Source organism: Ammodytes marinus (assembly GCF_949987685.1).
Source record: "Ammodytes marinus genome assembly, contig: scaffold_109, whole genome shotgun sequence".
In the NCBI taxonomy this organism is placed as follows: Eukaryota; Metazoa; Chordata; class Actinopteri; order Uranoscopiformes; family Ammodytidae; genus Ammodytes; species Ammodytes marinus.
The window spans coordinates 5,001-20,000 of NW_027648054.1; the positions used below are offsets into that span (position 1 = coordinate 5,001).

The following is a 15,000-nucleotide window of genomic DNA, read 5'->3' on the forward strand; positions in this document are numbered from 1 at the left end:
AAATTTATTTAACGTCCTGCTTTTAAAAAACAGTCCGACGATGTCCGAGACGTTTTTCATTTTGTTTTAAGTTTTTACAAAAAAAAAAAAAAAAAAAAAAACTTTTTAAATGTATTTTCACTGTTTTCACTCTTTTTACAATATCTAAAAGGTATAAGACATCCAATGTGTTTACAGATATATGTTCAGGCCTAAACACAGAGCAACTCCCCTTCCCCCAAAACCCCCAAACCCCCAAAAACAGACTGTATAAATACATAGAAAATAAGCACAATCAAGAAAGTATTGGTACCGAAAAGCCCGGTTTACACTTAGCGGTTTGTTTTCGGTCCGGCACGCATTCAATTGCATTTCCACAATAAAATATAAAATTCAAAATAAAAATAGAACTGGCAAAAATTATTATTAGACTAGTTGCTAAGGGTACCCAAATTGCTGAACAGTGCTGTCCCTATTTTTGTCACTTTTTCATTGGGACACCAAGTCGTACCAAAGGGTCCCAAAAAAGGGTCCGGTTCACAAAAAAATTAAAAAATTAATAGCAATTTTTTTTTTTATATATTTCTTTTTTAGTACCCTTAACTACCCCCAATGGAGTGTGGGAACTTGAGAGGGGATATAAGAAGAGACAAATTTTCAATGTGCCTCGTGTAAATGGACTAATAAATTACAACTTAATTAGTTACGTGCCGAACTGTACCGTACCGCTAAGTGTAAATGGGCCTAAAATGTGAGTTAAAAACTGCTGCAAGTTTTTTATGGTTAAAATCTAACACGTGAAACACCCGCAAAACAGAAGTATTGTACTTGAGTTTTTCAAAATAAGACACGACCAAAACAAAAAAAAAAAAAAAAAAAAAAAAACCAAAGTAAAAGACATTTTTTCTGCCTCTTTGAGCTTTTAGAAACTTACTGCATTTTCCTCCTTTTTAAGAATAAGAGTTGAAACATCGTTAAAAAGCTTTTGTACAGACATGAATGAATCAAAACGCTGAAAGACAGTATGATCGTTTGCTGAAGACTTGATCGTTTGTTCAGGGAGTTTTAGGGGAGGATTTCTTGATTGGAAACCTTTCAAATCTGGAAATCATTTTTTTTTTTTTTCATATTTGAAGATTTTTCCTGGTGTTTGGACTCAGTCTGAATAGGGTTCTCAGTCCACCGAAAGCTTCTGGGCAAATATTACGAGTTTAAAGGAGCAGTGTGTAGAGTTTATGGGTATTTTTGTTTTTTTATGCGCTTAGAATGAGCCTTTTATATCTACATAGGAGCGGGGCGCTGAGGCCGCCATGTTGCACCGCCATGTTTCTACAGTAGCACAGAACGGACAAACTTAACGGCCTTACACGTTTTTATATATAGTGGGCGTCCTGGGGAAATGCACCTGTTGGAAGACCAAGAAGAAGAAGAAGAAGTACTATAGAATAAATAACTAAATACATCTTCACCTCATCACTTGATATTGTGGAAAGACTTGAGGCAGTGGTGGATGATGCCATCTTTAGTAACTATAGCTTCTTGTCCTTGAAGGCCACCGTAGCTTCTGTAAATTCTCCCCAAATGGAGAATTAGTTAGCAAGGGAGCGCTGACATCTACAATCTCACCACTAGATGCCATTTAAAATTCCCATATTACACACTGTACCTTTAAATCGATATGTATTAGTTAAAGCTGCAGTGTGTAGAATTTTGGATTTTATTTCCTAGCAGATTTTGTAGAAAGTAATTATAATATCCATAAGTACATTTAATTTAGTGCATAATTGCTAAAAAAAAAAGTTTGAATTATTTTTTTTTCCCTTAGAAAGGGTCTCATATATGTCCATATTTCTGCATATTTTGGACCAAGGCCTAGTGCCGCCATCTTGAAATTGTCATAGTTGGAATGTCATCAGGTGCATTGTTTAAAATTTATAATTGTTCTTGTCCTTGAAGGCCACTGTAGCTTCTGTTATTATTCTAAAGGGGTGGGGTTACCCAGGGAGTGTTGCATTCTAGAACTTTCTAGAACTTTCTTGATGATGTCATATTACACACTGCACCTTTAAATCGACAAAACCTTAATTATGTCATAGCGTGATGTCACAAAAGCTCTGGATGGACCCTCCCCCTTTTTCCTTTACTGTCTCACAGCGGGTGATGAAGTCAAATGAACCTTTGTTACAATAACTCACACACAACATGTTCAAAGTTAAGTTTAAGTATTTCCCACAGGACCCAAAAAAAGTCCACGATATGATAAACCGAGAGTCCGATTCTTTGCACTGTTGATGTGGTGTTGAATTCTGGGTGATTGGACTCTGTTCCAATGTAGAAATGATTGGAAAGATTGTATTGTAGTTGTGTGAGTTGAAGGATTTTGACGTTTTCTTTCTTCTTGTGGACGATTTCTCCTCACATCGGCGGAACGATGAGACCCGCCATAGCTGCAAAACCAACACACACAAACAGAGAGACACACATACAGAGAGAGAGACACACACACAGACACACACACAAACAGAGAGACACACACACAGAGAGAGAGACACACACAGAGAGACACACACACACAGACACACACACAAACAGAGAGACACACACACAAACAGAGAGACACACACACAAACAGAGAGACACACACACAAACAGAGAGACACACAGAGAGACACACACACAGACACACAAACAGAGAGACACACAGAGAGACACACACACAGACACACACACAAACAGAGAGACACACACACAGAGAGAGAGAGAGACACAGAGAGAGAGAGAGAGAGAGAGAGAGAGAGAGAGAGAGAGACACACACACAGACACACACACAAACAGAGAGACACAGAGAGAGAGAGAGAGAGAGAGAGAGAGAGAGAGAGAGAGAGAGAGAGAGACACACACAAACAGAGAGAGACACAGAGAGAGAGAGAGAGAGAGAGACACACACACACAGAGAGACACAGAGAGAGAGAGAGAGAGAGAGAGAGAGAGAGAGACACACAAACAGAGACACACAGAGAGAGAGAGAGAGAGACACACACACACACACACACACACACACACACAGAGACACAGAGAGAGAGAGACACGCACACAAGAAAAAAATAGGTTTAGTTCACTTTAGAGTTTCAGACACAAATGCAGTCAACAAGCGAACAACAAACTTCTTTTCATGTTTCCATTCATCCACACTTTACTTTAGTATTACCATGTAATCACCTGGTCAATGATCAAATTCCTTCGTGATTTTTCTCTACTTATGACATCTATTGCAGTATGTCCGTCCTGGGAGAGGGATCCCTTACTCTGTCGACTCTCCCTGAGATTTCTTAAATTTTTTTTTTTTAATCCCGGTAAAGGGTTTTTTACTGGGAGTTTTTTCTCAGCCGAGCTAAGGGTGTAAGGGCAGAGGGATAGATAGATAGATAGATAGATAGATAGATAAGGGCAGGGTGTCATATTGTATCATACTGTATGGAATGTAAAGCCCACTGAGACACATGTATTTGTGATTTTGGGCTATACAAATAAAACTGATTTGATTTGATTTGATTCACAAGTTTACGTGTCAAAATTAAGTAACAGTGAACACAAATTAACAAAAGCGTTTGCAATTACCCGAATCCATAATCCAATACCTAACCTAGAATGGCCCTTACTGTATATGCCGTTGTGTTCTATGTGTATTATGTGTCCACAATCACGATGGAAATCTGAAAGCAAATTATTATCCAAGTTCCAAAATGATTAGGGGTAGGATTAAATAAGTGTATACTTCTTCCTGCTCCTTTTCAGGCATATCACAGAAATACAGATAATTTGTTTTCTTTTATTTTTATTTTTTTGTGAAAACATAATTTGTTTATTGTATTTCCATGCTTTTCATTTTGTTTTGTATGTTTGATATGTCTGAAATAAATTGAATCAAATCAAATCAAATCAAATTAGATGAGTTAAATCAAAAGAAAGAAAAGTTTTGAATACATTTTTATGTGCCCGAAAGTTATGGATCGACGTTTAACCTTTTAGCTTTTTAAAAACCAGCTCTTCTTCATGCGATATATCTAATGTCGATAGTTAGCCTGCTGCTATCGGTGTATGAATGTGTGTGTGAATGGTAACGTGGGAAAGGAAAACAGGTCTCCCTTGTAAAAGAGTCTTCGGTCTCAATGGGATTTACCTGTATAAATAAAGGTTAAAAAAAAAAAAAATAACTATACTATCTAATGATTTGCTTAGTGGGCTATGGGATAGGTTAGGGAGAGAGTGAGAGAGTGAATGCTATGGACACAGGGCTGCTAGTGATAGGGATAGGATAGGGAGAGAGTGAGTGAGTGAATGCTATGGACACAGGGCTGCTAGTGATAGGGATAGGATAGGAGTGAGAGAGTGAGAGAGTGAATGCTATGGACACAGGGCTGCTAGTGATAGGGGTAGGATAGGAGTGAGAGAGTGAGAGAGTGAATGCTATGGACACAGGGCTGCTAGTGATGGGGAGAGAGTGAGTGAATGCTATGGACACAGGGCTGCTAGTGATAGGGATAGGGAGTGAGTGAGTGAGTGAATGCTATGGACACAGGGCTGCTAGTGATAGGGATAGGGAGTGAGTGAGAGAGTGAATGCTATGAACACAGGGCTGCTAGTGATAGGGATAGGATGGGAGTGAGTGAGTTATTTCTTTTATTTTTGTTTTATGTCTACTATGTATGATCCCTGTATTTTTATTCATGTGAATTTTTTAGGAGATGCCTAATCAGGGACAGGGGTTGCAGATTAGTTTTGACTAACACCTGTATGCGTGGCATCTGTTTTATGTTTTTATAATATGAAACAATGTTTTTAATGCATTTGTCCTTAATAAAGAAATAATAAAGAGTGAATGCTATGGACACAGGGCTGCTAGTGATAGGGAGAGAGTGAGTGAGAGAGTGAATGCTATGGACACAGGGCTGCTAGTGATAGGGAGAGAGTGAGTGAGAGAGTGAATGCTATGGACACAGGGCTGCTAGTGATAGGGAGAGAGTGAGTGAGAGAGTGAATGCTATGGACACAGGGCTGCTAGTGATAGGGTTAGGGAGTGAGTGAGTGAGAGAGTGAATGCTATGGACACAGGGCTGCTAGTGATAGGGAGAGAGTGAGTGAGCGAGTGAATGCTATGGACACAGGGCTGCTAGTGATAGGGGTAGGATAGGAGTGAGAGAGTGAGAGAGTGAATGCTATGGACACAGGGCTGCTAGTGATAGGGGTAGGGAGTGAGTGAGAGAGTGAATGCTATGGACACAGGGCTGCTAGTGATAGGGGTAAGATAGGGAGTGTGAGTGAGTGAGAGAGTTTAAAAAGAATCAAAAATAATAGAAGATATATCTTTAAAAAATAAAATGCATGGACAAAATAATAATTTAACTTTTATGTTGAATATTAAAGACACAGTAACAGATAACCATTTCTTGATCAAATTCATTTCTAACATTTTTACGTGCCCAAAGTTATGGATCAACTTTTACCTCATTGTGTTTTAAAACAAGCTCTGTTCCATGCTTCATATCTAAACTAGGGCCAGTGAGAGGTAGTGACAGGGAGAGGATGGGAGTGAGTGAGTGAGAGAGTGAGAGAGTGAATGCTCACCCTGCAGGTTGCCTCCGTTTGGGGACGGGGAAGTCTGGGGTCGCACCACGGGGGCGAAGGCACTCTTCTGTTTGACTGAAAAACCGATAACGACAGAATGAATAGGGGCCCGCAGAGAGAGATGTGATATATATATAATAAGGGCCCATGGATAGGAGAGTGGATAGATATGTTTACAGAGCCTAGGCTGTAAACCACGTAGAGAGAGGTGATATATATATATACAGTACAGGCCAAAAGTTTGGACACACCTTTTCATTCAATGCGTTTTCTTTATTTTCACGACTATTTACGTTGTAGATTCTCACTGAAGGCATCAACACTTTGAAGGGACATATGGAATTATGTACTTAACAAAAAAGTGTGAAATGACTCTTAAATAGGTCTTATATTTTAGATTCCTCAAAGTAGGCACCCTTTGCTTTTTTGACAGCGCTACAAACCCTTGGTGCTCTCTCAATGCACTTCATTAGGGAGTCACCTGAAATGGTTTAGCAAAGAATTCCACATGTGTTCATTCAAAGTTTTGATGCCTTCAGTGAGAATCTACATTGTAACTAGTCATAAAAATAAAGGAAACGCATTGAGCGTGTCCAAACTTTTGGCCTGTACTGTATATATATATAATAAGGGCCAATGGATAGGAGAGTGGATTAGTGGATAGATATGTTTACAGAGCCTAGGCTGTAAACCACGACAGACCAGAATGAATAGGGGCCCGGAGAGAGAGAGATGATAGGAGATGGAGAGATGTATGGCCTTAGATTTTTAGTATAATATTATAGTCAGTGATTCTGGAGAACGCTTGTTGTCAAAATCACTTTTTGTCAAAATCAGTGAATATCTCCTCATGATCCACTACCTGTCTGTACTGTGTGTGAGCTGAAAAAATCCAGTGTTAATACACAGCCTAGGCTCTGTAAACTGGTATGCAAACAAAGGGGCCCACCATAGCATAGTGTGTACGGTAGAGCAAATACAGACAGTTTATTTTGGAAGTTATTCACTGATTTTGATAACGAGTGACTGTCCAGAATCACTGACTCCATCTTTAATAAGGGAGAGAGAGAGAGGGAGAGAGGGAGAGAGAGAGGGGGAGAGAGAGAGGGGGAGAGAGAGAGAGAGAGGGAGAGAGAGACAGAGAGACAGAGAGAGAGAGACACACACACAGACAGACAGAGAGACAGACAGACAGACAGACAGACAGACAGACAGACAGACAGACAGACAGACAGACAGACAGACAGACAGACAGACAGACAGATAGATAGATAGATAGATAGATAGATAGATAGATAGATAGATAGATAGATAGATAGATAGATAGATAGATAGATAGATAGATAGATAGATAGATAGATAGATAGATAGATAGATAGATAGAGAGACAGACAGACAGACAGACAGACAGACAGATAGATAAAGAGAGAGATAAAGAGAGAGAGAGAAAGAGAGAGAGAGAGGGGATTCTATAGGCATGTGAGTGAGTGAGTGACGGGATGGAGGTATGTAGCAGCCAAAAATGTTGTCACCAGCGATAACATAACATTGCCAAAAACATAAAACTACTTCAGTCTGTTTTAATTAGAGGTGATAAAAGCTTCTCCGCTCAGTGTGTGCACTTACAGTCCCTAGAGTTAGGACTAAACAAGGAGAAGCAGCTTTTAGTTATTATGCACCAAATATCTGGAACAAACTCCCAGAAAACTTGAGGTCTGCTGCAACTCTCAGTTCTTTTAAATCGAGTCTGAAGACTTTTCTGTTTCCATTTTAACCTGCAATTTTTATTTTATTTGCTTCTTTTATTCGCTTTTAAATGTTTTATAATGTGTTTTATGTATTCTAATCTTGCCCCTGTAAAGCACTTTGAGTGGCCTTGTGTCTGAATTGTGCTATAGAAATAAACTAGCCTTGCCTTGCCTTGCCTTGCCTTGCCTTGCCTTGCCTTGCCTTGCCTTGCCTTGCCTTGCCTTGCCTTGCCTTGCCTTGCCTTGCCTTGCCTTGCCTTGCCTTGCCTCAGTGTGTGCACTTGGCCGCGTGTGTGAAATTCTATGACGTCATTTGCAAGATACTAAGATATCAATTTTTAGTATGTAAAAAAACTGTTTTTTTTTGGGCAATTATTGCATATCGTTGGTTACTACATTACTGGCTGCTACAGAGTGAATCATGCTGTTTAGGAAGATGCAACAGGGAGGGAGAGGAGGATCGGGCCAAAGTCTGAACATGCTCTGATAATCTGAACATCTGGCAAAAAGTTGATCCATAACTTTCAGGACTTTTATTTTGAAAAACAAAAAGCAAAAACAAACCTGATCCGACATGAGAGGCTTCATCCACACAAACTGTACAAGGTGTGTGTGTGTGTGTGTGTGTCTCCCTCTGTGTGTGTGTGTGTGTGTGTGTGTGTGTGTGTGTGTGTGTGTGTGTGTGTGTGTGTGTGTGTGTGTGTGTGTGTGTGTGTGTAGGTAAGAAGCAGCGATCTATTATGGACTGATTTGAAATAAGTAAAACAATTTTTTTTATGTTTTTCACATGTATTAAAGCCCTACTTCACCGGTTGGAATATGAAGGTGTGTTGAACTCTGAGATCCTATTTAGTATAAATGTGCAAAAAAAATTAAATCGGATCATCCTAGCTGAGAAAAGGCAGAAAGAGTGTTTAATGGTCTCACTGTCTAACCCTACAGTTTCCTTCTTGTGACATCACAGTAAGGGTTAGGATTAACAGGACAGCTGGGCCAAGGGAAGACTGAGGGAAGAAAATCCTCATTCATTATATTATAATAGTGATTTTATAATGATAGAACGCTGGTTCTGTATGGGTGAAGTATTCCTTTAAACATAGAATTACGCTGAATAGAGTAACTGTTTAGTTGAGGCGCGCTATGCTCTGGTTCTTATGACAAATATATTTAGAACCAACCACGTGTTGAACCTCCCATACATCTCACTAAAATGTTGTTTTTTTAGGTGAATGTGCCTTATTTTAGTTACCGTATTTTCCGCACTATAAGCCACAGGTGTTTTAATGTTTAATTACCATATGTAAGAGTTCGTGCACAGAGGGGATTGTCGGGAAAGAGATGGCTGCTTGAGGAAGCTCCCATTTATTAACATTTCAACAAACAAGTTGCATATTTGCATAACGTATTCAAGTGTTACCCTTTAGTGCAATAGTTAGTAGACTAGCTACAGAACATATACTGTGCTGTGTAATAACAGGGTCAGAAAATGGGGAAAAAGGCGCGGCTTATAGTCCGAAAACTACGATATTTTGACCAGAAATCTCACCAATAAACCATTCTTAGTAAGATTTTTATTTATTATTTTTTCCAGTGTAAACTTGCAGCTCATCCAGGCGAGAAGCTGCAACACCTTTTGTTTAGTCGCTAGGGACGACTTCACCTGGCAACGCAGCGAGAAATACTCTATACACTAGACTCACTGAGAACTCACTGAGCCCTTTGAAATGTACGCCAAACAACAACACACACACACACACACACACACACACACACACACACACACACGAACAGAGAGACACACACACACGAACAGAGACACACACACACACACACACACACACACACACACATGGACAGAGAGAGAAACACACACACACGGACAGAGAGAGACACACACACACACACGAACAGAAAGAAACACACACACACATGCACGCCCGCTCGCTTGCACTCAAACATACACACACAAACACACAAAGAGAGAGAAATACACACACACACACACACACACACACACACACACAGAGACAGATAGAAACACACACACACACCACTAGGGAAGAGGTTTAGGCGATACACCTGCTACTTCCACTCCAGGCAAGTTAATCAGTTTCAGAAAAACAGCAGAAAAAAAGACTGAAAACTATCCAAGCGATTCACACACACACACACACACACACACACACACACACACACACACACACACACACACACACACACACACACACACACACACACACACACACACACACACACACACACACACACACACACACACACACACACACACACACACACACACACACACACACACACACACACACACACACACACACACACACACACGTTGTGATTTTTGTAGATTCTCTAGTGGAGTGTGTGCTGCTTTGTATGAACAGATTTTAAAGGATGCTTGGTGCTCGCTGCGTCTCAAAACAGACGAGATTTATTTGGTTATATTTAGTTTATTTAAAAGGTGCTCCGAGGAACTTTCAGTTTTTTGTAATTCTACAACCCCTTTGAACCAATAGCATTCTTTGCACTGATGGTCTCGTTTGCTGTTACATGTAATTTATGATCATCAGAGGAAAAATTAGACTGTTTCAGAAATATTGATGAGTGCGGGTTGCATTGTATAACAGGTAAAAATTATGCTTTGTGCTCGCTGCCTCTGATAAGGATGAGATTTGGTTAGTTTGAGTGTCATTTAATTAATATTTTTTTCTACTCTCTTGCGTAGGCTGAATGATGATCCTGGTTCCATAAAACACAATAGTGTTGAATGATATTACGTTCTATTCAATATGGATATGAAGTGTGTGTTTCTCTGGTTCAGTTTTTAAAGGATGCTTGGTGCATGTTTCAAAATCTCCAAAAATTCTATATTTTCCGACTCCCATTTCCACCTAAATGTACAAAGTATCAGCTAGTTGAGTGTGTGTTGCTTTGTTTAAAGGGACACTGTGTAACATTTTAAGTAATTTATTAGCTAAAATCAATATCCTCATTCATAAATATGTCCTCATTGGTGTAAAATCACCTCTGCCAATAATCTGAATGATCCTCCTGAGCGGAGAATTACAAATATTAATATTACATTTTGTACATTGAGCAGGCAGGTTTTATGGAGGCATCCATGTTGGTTCGAATGTCATCAGGTGCATTGTTTAAAATTTAGAATTGTTCTCGTCCTTGAAGGCCACTGTAGCTTCTGTTATTATTCTAAAGGGTTGGGGTTACCCAGGGAGCGTTGCATTCTAGAACTTTCTTGATGATGTCATATTACACCCTGCACCTTTAAACAGTTTAAATGATGCTTGGTGCTTGCTGCCTCTCACCAACAGATGAGATTTGGTTTTTAATTTTATTTAAATGTTTTACTTCTTTTCATTCGCTTTTAAATGTCTTCTAATGTGTTTTATGTATTCTAATCTTGCCCCTGTAAAGCACTTTGAGTGGCCTTGTGTTTGAATTGTGCTATATAAATAAACTTGCCTTGCCTTGCCTTTAATGTGTTATGTAACAGTTTCTTTTAGTTGAATTCGACTGTGTTTTCTACTCACTTGCGTAGGCAGAGTTGGTGGAGCCGTTAAGGAAGCTCGGGGAGCCGGGTACGCCCAGGTTGGTCATGCCCGCTCCGTATCCGTTCATAGAAGAAGAGATGCTGTTGTAGTTTGACTGCTGGGGGGTCGAGCTCGGCACGTAGCCGCGGGGAGACACACTGCTGGAGTTACGGGAGTATCCTGCAGAGACAGAGAGAAGGAAAGTATATTTTATTTTATTTTTATTTTTTTTAACCTTTATTTCTACAGGTAAATCCCATTGAGTCCGAAGACTCTTTTACAAGGGAGACCTGTTTTCCTTTCCCATGTTACCATTCACACACACATTCATACACCGATAGCAGCAGCTAACTATCGACATTCACACGAGGCAAGGTGGGTGAAGTGTCTTGCCCAAGGACACAACAACTCTGACACAGGTGGCAGGGCGGGGATCGAACCTCCAACCCTTTGATCATCGGCCGACCCGCTCTACCACCTGAGACACAGTCGCCCGTATATGAGATTAGATGGGTTTTTTATGCAATGAGCATGGTGCTACAGTGATAATATAATAATAATAATAATACATTTTATTTCGAGGCGCCTTTCAAAAGCTCTCAAGGTCGCCTTACATTCAAATAATTCAATAACATACACTGTTTAAAAGCAAGGTACACAAATAGAATTAAAAACAGTTTAAAATAAATACACAATGGGTGGTGAGGTGATGAGGAAGGCAGGATCAGGGGGGGGGGTATGCAGTGGCCCCTTTTGTTTACATACCAGTTTACAGAGCCTAGGCAGTATATTAACAGACCAGTTTACAGAGCCTAGGCCGTGTATTAACAGACCAGTTTACAGAGGCTAGGCAGTGTATTAACAGACCAGTTTACAGAGCCTAGGCTGTGTATTAACAGACCAGTTTACAGAGCCTAGGCTGTGTATTAATAGGAAACAGAGGGTGAGATTGGAGGGTGTATATTTTATGTTAAGGCATTTATGTTTATTGTTTTGTCAATTTAATGCGCATGGTAAAATAATACACAACTTAAACATATTATAAGCATAACAATATATACGAGTTACGGGAGTAGCCTGCGGAGACAGAGAGGGGAGAAGGGTGAGAATTAGATGGGTTTTATGCAATGCACTGGGCATGGTGGTAAAGTGATACACTTTGTTTACAGACTTATTACAGAGCCTAGGCTGTGTGTTCAACCTGCAGTGTGTAGAATGTTGGGTTTTATTTCCTAGCAGATTTTGTAGAAAGTAAATATAATATCCATAAGTACATTTAATTTAGTGCATAATAGCTGAAAAAAATGTTTTGAATAATTTTTTTTCCCCTTAGAAAGGGTCTCATATATGTCCATATTTCTGCATATCTTGGACCAAGGCCTAGTGCCGCCATCTTGAAAATGTCATAGTTGGAATGTCATCAGGTGCATTGTTTAAAATTTAGAATTGTTCTTGTCCTTGAAGGCCACTGTAGCTTCTGTTATTATTCTAAAGGGTTGGTGTTACCCAGGGAGCGTTGCATTCTAGAACTTTGTAGAACTTTCTTGATGATGTCATATTACACACTGCACCTTTAAGATTAGACTTTTTTCTCAGTGCATGCACACAGTACAGACAGGTAGTGGATCATGAGGAGATATTCACTGATTTTCCACAATAAGTGATTTTGACAACAAGCGTTCTCCAGAATCACTTAACACCTAGGTAGGCTACAAGTTTACAGTAGGTGTGTCTGCATGTGTGTGTGTGTGTGTGTGTGTGTGTGTGTGTGTGTGTGTATGTGTGTGTGCTGTCTCCTCTAAATCTAATTGGCCTCTTCTCTGTGACCTCATAGGTGACATCACAACGCCTGTTTCTAACCGCTCACTGTCTGTCCTTCAACTTTTACCTCTTCACAGCTTAGAGCTTACACAGTGTATTGACCCTGGTGTGTGTGTTCGTGTGTGTGTGTGTGTGTGTGTGTGTGTGTGTGTGTGTGTGTGAGTGTGTGTGTGTCTGTGAGTGCTAGACAGTATATTGACTCTTATACAACATGCACTGAACATTGAATACCAATGTTCCCCAATGACTTTTGACCCCCTAAAGAGGCTCCCCCACATTCCCACACACACACACACACACACACACACACACACACACACACACACACACACACACACACACACACACACACACACACACACACACACACACTCACTTAGACACATTGGGACATGCACAGACACACACACACTCACACACAAAGACCGGGATACACAAGCACGCATGCACACAGACGCGCACACACTCACACACTATGGACATATACTTGCACACACACACACACACACACAGAGTTACACACACACACACACACACACACACACACACACACACACACACACACACACACACACACACACACACACACACACACACACACACACACACACACACACACACACACACACACACACACACACACACACACACACACACACACACACACACACATCCTGGTTTGGGCCGGCTCTATTCCCAGTAGTAACTGATGGAGTTTTGCCCGGCGATGGGAAACACATGTTAAATGGGAGCGGCTCATGTCACTATTGTTTGTCTGAAGACTTTTCTGTTTCCATTTTAACCTGTACTTTTTATTTTATTTAAATGTTTTACTTCTTTTCATTCGCTTTTAAATGTCTTCTAATGTGTTTTATGTATTTTAATCTTGCCCCTGTAAAGCACTTTGAGTGGCCTTGTGTTTGAATTGTGCTATAGAAATAAACTTGCCTTACCTTGCCTTTTAACCCAAAAAATGACCAATAAATACTTTCATATAGTTTAGTTGAAAAAGACCAATTTTTAACACATTAGTGACTTACAAATAGGATATATTATAGTATGTTAGTATAGTAAGGCAAGGCAGGTTTATTTATATAGCACAATTCAGACACAAGGCCATTCAAAGCGCTCTATAGGGGGCTTAAAGAATACATAGAAAATTAGGATATGAGAAAATATAGAAATACGTACTTTGTAAATATTACTGTGATGTCTTTTACTGTGACATCACAGTAATATTTACAAAGTAAGTTTTTTTTTAACCCTATATTTCTCTTTCTGTGATGTCACGAGAAAGAGAAATATAGGGTTAAAAAAAACACTCTTTCTGCCTTTTCTCAGGCTAGGATGAACCGATTTAAATTTTTTTCGCACGTTTATACTACATAGGATCTCAGAATTCAATACACCTTCATATTCAAACCGGTGAAGTAGGACTTTAAGTTATACGTGGAAATTAACGCAACCTTTTTGGTGTAAACTGTCAAAACATGAGTCTACACATGACATATAAATAATGTTGGTTCAAAATCAGTGGATATCTCTTCAATCATTGCTACATGTCCATACTTTTTAACCTTTATTTCTACAGGTAAATCCCATTGAGACCGAAGACTCTTTTACAAGGGAGACCTGTTTTCCTTTCCCACGTTACCATTCACACACACATTCATACACCGATAGCAGCAGGCTAACTATAGACATTCACACGAGGCAAGGTGGGTGAAGTGTCTTGCCCAAGGACACAACAACCACGACACAGGTGGCAGGGCGGGGATCGAACCTCCAACCCTTTGATCATCGGCCGACCCGCTCTACCAACTGAGACACAGTGCGCGCTAAAAATAAGTCCAGTGTTAATTCACAGCCTAGGCTCTGTAAACTGGTATGTAAACAAAGGGGGGCTCACCATAGCTAGCAACATGCCCATTTACAGAGCCCAGGCTGTGTATTAATTGCACCCACAGTACAGACAGGTAGCGGATCATGAGGAGATATTCACTGATTTTGACAAAAAGTGATTTGACTTGTAGAATAGCACAAGTGAAATGCAGTGAATCACTTAGTAACGATGTTAACTGTTAAACCCAGATGTCGTAGCCGTGACGCACACAGTCACAGAAACACAGCGACTCTATCAGTTTGGTGGGAGTTGGTCATTCTCTGTAACTGTTTTGTTTTAGTAGAAATAACGTCTGTGTGTGTGTGTGTGTGTGTGTGTGTGTGTGTTCATTTCACAGTTCAAAGTCACACAAGGTTCATA

General features: G+C 40.0%; 1 protein-coding gene across 1 annotated transcript in view; it reads right to left on the minus strand.

Moving 5' to 3' along the window:
• Window positions 1-2,394: 2,394 nt before the first annotated feature.
• Window positions 2,395-15,000, minus strand: part of LOC307271134 (transcription factor COE3-like) — a gene marked incomplete at both ends in the record, with an annotated part of 103,213 nt that continues 90,607 nt past the window's right edge. Inside the window, 3 exons of the mRNA XM_080055004.1 lie at window positions 2,395-2,426; window positions 5,606-5,680; window positions 10,917-11,096. Coding sequence (XP_079911130.1) covers window positions 2,395-2,426; window positions 5,606-5,680; window positions 10,917-11,096 — 287 coding nt within the window. The remainder of the gene's footprint in view (window positions 2,427-5,605; window positions 5,681-10,916; window positions 11,097-15,000) is intronic.